This window comes from Spermophilus citellus (genome assembly GCF_964194105.1).
Source record: "Spermophilus citellus genome assembly, chromosome: 2".
NCBI classification, from domain to species: domain Eukaryota; kingdom Metazoa; phylum Chordata; class Mammalia; order Rodentia; family Sciuridae; genus Spermophilus; species Spermophilus citellus.
In genome coordinates this window covers 181128675-181134487 of record NC_138183.1, presented here as the reverse complement: position 1 = coordinate 181134487, position 5813 = coordinate 181128675, and the positions used below count along the sequence as shown (strand labels likewise).

General features: G+C 32.3%; 1 protein-coding gene across 4 annotated transcripts in view; it reads left to right on the top strand.

Moving 5' to 3' along the window:
* The window catches only part of TMEM135 (transmembrane protein 135), a 255840-nt gene extending 250327 nt beyond the window's left edge, over positions 1-5513 (top strand). For all 4 annotated transcript variants that reach the window (XM_081282558.1, XM_081282557.1, XM_081282560.1 and 1 more), the window contains 3 exons: positions 896-994; positions 1778-1845; positions 3979-5513. In XM_081282558.1, the coding sequence (XP_081138684.1) occupies positions 896-994; positions 1778-1845; positions 3979-4111 (300 nt within the window). In that variant the 3' untranslated portion in view covers positions 4112-5513. The remainder of the gene's footprint in view (positions 1-895; positions 995-1777; positions 1846-3978) is intronic.
* The last annotated feature ends 300 nt before the right edge of the window (positions 5514-5813 follow it).

The following is a 5813-nucleotide window of genomic DNA, read 5'->3' as shown; positions in this document are numbered from 1 at the left end:
GAACTCAAGGGAGAGCTACCACTGAGCTGTATCTACAGCCTTATTTTTTATGTTTTTATTTTTGATATCAGATCTTGCTAAGTTGCCCAGGCTAGCCTCCAACTTGTGATCCTCCTGCCTCAGCCTCCTGAGTGTTTAGGATTACAGGCATGTACCATCATGCTTGGCAACACTGGGGAACTTTTACAGCTATGTGACAGAGTAATGTTGTCTTTGAATCTCAGAGTGCAAGTATGGTTCAATTCTGTAGTTCTAAAATTTATTTTTTCTATTAAGTCATTTTATTATATCATAAATGCCATTAATCCATAGCAATTATAAATTCACTGCAAATGGTTAGGGGAACATTACTTAAATTTTGTCTTTCTAATAAGTCTTCTTGGTCCTCTATCCCAGAAGGAGTGGTTGCTCCCTACTTTGAGGAGCCAAATAATATGTAATATTTTCTAGCTCTCATCATAGTGCATTAATAATATTTTATGCATTATGTTTTGTCCATTTCTAAATCCCTTGTTTCTAGCATTTTGTTCAGCATACAGTTGACACCATTAATGTTTACTGCCTGAACAAAGGAAGGAAGGAACAGATCTAATGAAGAAGGGAGGACTTATTTATAAAAAGCATTGAAGAATAAGTGACATAAAAGTAGTAGTAATAAAGTGCTATTGAATTTCGCAGAAAATTATTGCTGCTTGAAGCTAGAGTTTAGAGTGAGGAATGAAAGAAAGGGAAGGGCTGACACTTATTGTTGTCACAGAAGATATACCATGATTTGAGCTCTGAAAGAGTTAGGATTCAGATAAATAGAAAACAGCTGTAGGTAGAGGGCATATATCATTCAACTATATTGTTAATGCTTTTTTAATATAACTCTTGCATTATGCTTATTTTGCAGACAATGTATTTCAAAGGCATTGAAGCAGGGAAGGTTCCCTATTTTCCTCATGCAGATACTATTATCTATTCCATCTCTACAGCAATTTGTTTCCAGGCAGTAAGTATAGCTTTTGAAATGAGAAATAGAAATTTCTGTTTCTAATTTACATCAAGTCAGAGGGGGAAAAATAAAAGCCTGAGAACATAACATTACATTTTATACTTTTTGTTTTTTTAGCAAGATAGTTTGTATGTTTCAAATCATTAAACGTTAACTTAATGGGCCAGACACCGTTTTTATGAACAGATCAATTTTTAGGTTTAAATAGTGTGCAATCTATAGGTAAATCCTTATTCCAGAACCAAGGTTAGAATGCCCCCAATTTAATTATCCTTCCTGAAGAAAAAAAATACCACGGGTAAAATGTGAATTATTGCACTTCCCCAGCATTACTCAGAGAATGGGGAGGGGGAAAGAACTAGTTTAGCAGAAGCATTATTTCATCTTTTTAAGTCTGTTATTATTATTATGGATGTTAATGGTTTAAAGGGCTGTTGCAAAATTTTAGGGAGAGCTTTTATTTGTTCTTTATTATAGGAATGCTGCTATATTAATAAACTCATTAAAATCAGTGAAGTGTCAGCTAGATATCTATCTAATGGGTACTCAGTAAATGCTTCCTGATAATAATAAATTACTCAAGTATTATTCCCAAAGCAGCATTTCTATTTGAAGGCATATTAATAAATATTCTTCAAAGATATTGACTTAAATATGTTGTTATTATTTTTATCACTATCATTTAAAAAATACAACAAGCAATAAAGAGATAAAATGTATTGCTCAAGACTTCAGATGTTTGTATTTACTTAAAAAAAATCTCAAATTGAATAATCTTAGGCTGTCATGGAAGTTCAGACTTTGCGACCATCTTACTGGAAGTTCCTTTTAAGGCTCACCAAGGGCAGGTAAGGAGAAAAAAACATCTATAAAAAGATTATCAATCTCTTGTCTCCTTCAAGGAATATTCTTTCAGTGGCGAAGTTGGTATTTATATATAAATCAAATATGACCAAATTAATAAGAAATATTGAATGATCATTATTCTGACTATTCTTTCCTTATAATATTCTAGACATTTTAAAAGTTCTGGATTAATATCCTGTTGCTTTGCTGACTGATAATTAGTAGCTCCATAAATACTTTAGCCTACCTTTTCCAATCTATAATGATATCTTTTTTTTTATTAAAAAATATTAAACAGATTCATTAAAAGGGTTCATCTCTACATAATTAATTGGTTTCAGTAACCATCTTCTATTGCCCGATATTTTAAGTTTACTTTCCTTTTTTCTCCTTCTTTTCCTCTTCCTCCTTCTAGTCCTTGTTCTTCCCCTAATCTAAATTTGATTCTTTGGGAGAAAGCTGGACCTAATAGGAAGAGTATGAGCTTTGGAATCCTGGAGACCTGAGTGTGACTCCAGCTTTGGTACCTTTAACCATTTTTCTGTGGGAAATTTATTTGCCCTCACGAACCTAATGTTCTTTCTCTTTGTAATGAAGCAATTACACATACTGTCTTAATCTGTTTTATGTAGCTATAACAATACCTGGTGCTGGATTACATATGTAGAAAAGAGGTTTGTTTGGCTCATGATTTTAGTAGCTGACAGGTACAAATAGCATGGTGCTGGCATTTTGGTAAGGGCCATCAGGCTAGATCACAATGTGGTGGAGAAGCAGAAAGGGAACTGGTGACATGACAAGCATATAATTTGGCCTTACTTTATAACAACTTATTTTTGGGAAAACTAATTCACTCCTACAGGACCAAATCCATTCAGTAAGGCTAGCATTAAACCATTCATGAGAGTGGAGTTCCCATCTCTTAATTATACTTCACTAGGCCACACCTCTTAAAGGTTCTACTACTGACTCAACATCACCACACTTAGACTAAGTTTCTAGCACACTAACCGTTAGGGGGCAAACCATATCCAAAGCATACCCTATGCATTGTATGGTTGTGGGAAAATTAAGATATTCATAGTAGTGCTTAGCACTTACTAGGCACTCACTAAATCATAGCTGCTATTAATTTTACTATCATTAAGATTAATATAACAAATGCTAACATAGTACATACCATGTCCCAGATATAGTTTCAAGATATACACATATAACACATATATAAACTTATTCTTTAAAATAATTTAATGATATAAGTGCTATCATCTCCCTAGTTTTATATTTGATGAAACTGAGAATCAGAAATGTTAGATAGAGTGACACAGCTACTAAGCAAAAGAGCTGGGGGATAAGCCAGACATTCTGGCTTCAGAACTCTTCTCAGCCATGACATTATGTATCTTTCATACTATTATTGTTTCATCACATTTTTTGGTGCATAGTTTTTTGAAAATTAATGGATTTTACCTAGTAATTATTTTGGAAGGGAACTTACTTTACTTTGGAAAAGAAGTAAAAGTCACATTTAATGGCTCTTGAAATATTGATGCTGGCCAGTGATTCAAAATTAACTTCATTTTGCTATCTCCTTCAGACAGGAAAACCTTGTGAAAAGACACTGAGACACAAAAAGTCCATCCTGTGCATTAGTTAAATGTGTCTTTTAAAAGCATTTCTTAAGTTAGGTGATGTATATTTTATTCCTTTATATCTGTTAGAAATTGGAAGACCTGATGCTGTTTGCTTTTTAGTCATTTAATATTTTCATTTTTGGATGTATTTTTATAGGACATTATGTTCTCAATTATGAGAGAAATTATATCTAACACTTTTGTCTCATTGGTAAATGTTAGCTCATTCATTGTTTTCTTAATTTCCTCTGATTTCATTCATCAGAAAAATGAACCTAATTTTCTATTTGACATACTTAAGTGGAAAGAAGTCTAGAAGGGTTTGAAATAACGTAATATGAATGGTTTCAGATTGGAGGATTATCTCTTTAAATATTAGACAGTGAATCTTGGTTAGTCCTTTCTGTTTTCCCATTCCATGAAAACTAAGTCAAATAAAGGAAATAATTTTATTTTATAAACTTCCTTAAATACTTCTTCAGTGTTTCTTCTTTTTTACAGATTTGCTGTCATGAATCGAAAAGCCCTGGATGTTTTTGGTACTGGTGCATCTAAACACTTTCAGGATTTCGTCCCCAGATTGGATCCAAGATATACAGTTGTAAAACCGGAGTTGCCGATAGAGTTTTCATGAAGATGGCTATAATTTATTAATGTGACTATATTTCATCATTATATCCTGAAGAGTTAATTATGTTGAATACAAAGAAGGGGGCCCAGCTCGAACTTCAGTGTTATTTCAATGAGAGATCCTTTTTTTGTTTTGTTTTGTTTTTCTTACCGATCAGAAATACAGAAGCTTTTTAGGAAGGTGTTGCTTAATAATTAAGCTTCCTCTGTAGCCAGAATCTGATTCTGGATCACTGTAGTGGTTGACATTGTGATATATTATTGATTAAATTATGTCCACAAATGATATTGAATTATCTATATAGAAATGTAATAACAAGAGTACACTTAAAATTACTTAAAAGAGTCTTTAGTTCATTCCAATATAATTCTTGGTTTAAACTAAGAATATTTCTCATTTTAGGATTTACAAAGGATCACGGGTACGTGGATTTGGTCTGTGATTATTTTTAAGTTTTGAATTGGTATTTGTAGTAGTAGAATGTTATAGATTTGAAGGAATTCTCCATATACAATGCTGCTTTAGTATAGAGCAATGTAATTGGAGAAAAGTGGCCATTCTTACTTCAGGGATGCAAAGATGGGTTTTATACCATTGGGGTAAATGTCGTGGTATCCATGCTCTTTTTTCAACTAGTAACACCATCTCTCTCCATGACCAGTAGGGCTGTTTGGCAGCCCAGTAAACCTACATACTAATGGCAGGTTAGGAACAAATGAAAATTTACACATGTGTTTTAATCTTTTACAATAGCATTACACTTGAATATTTAAAAACAAATATTTAAAAACAAATCTTTTAAACCTCCTATAGATATATTGTGTTTGTTGTCATTTATAGAGGCTGAATTGTTTATAACTCAGTTTGTATGCCATTGTTTTAGAAAGGATCAAAATCCTATGGAACAAAAGAAGTTTTTCGAAGTTTAGCAGTGTTTTACCCTGTCAACTATTTCACTTAAATAATAGATGTTTTACAACTAAAACAACATAAAATTCCAGCAGTTGTTAAAAAGTTTTTCATCACTAATTTAATTCATGTTCCTCAACTTCATTTTCAGAAACCACTGTCATCCTTTTTACTCTAGAATAAAGAAGTGACAAAATGTAGTCACTTTATCTTGAAGAAAGTAGTTCAGGACAACTGATGGACGTATGATCGCTATTTACAGTTTTTCAGGGAAAAGTTTTACTTTTCTAAGATAATAAAAGGCTTAAAATGATTGTGATGTCTACAGGGAATGTAAAATCTAGAAGTGATGCTATTTTTGGAATATAATTTTGTTACTAAAAAGTTTTTAGGCCATGGTAAATCATGCAGTAGAATTTGTGTTACAAAAGGGATTTTAATCCAGAGGTTAAAAATGCATAATCCCCAATATTAAATTTTATTAAGCCTTGTATTACTTCTGTTTTTATGTCATCCTGTCTTTTGTTGTTATAACAAATTGAAACCCAACAAAAAGGTAGATTCTAGTACTGTGGTAACAGAGAGTCACTTTAGTTGGGTCAAAATTTTTCATTGTGAATAACTTTTTAGAGTAGACTTGCCATTTGGCAATACTGGTAAGGGATCATTTTGGTTTCAGACTTCAAAATTGATTAATGTAGTTTTAAGTTTTTATTGACTGGAATCAAAATGATGATTGGTACTATGTTTACTTTTTAAACATGAAGTATTAAAGCACTGAGAAGCACCAGCATGC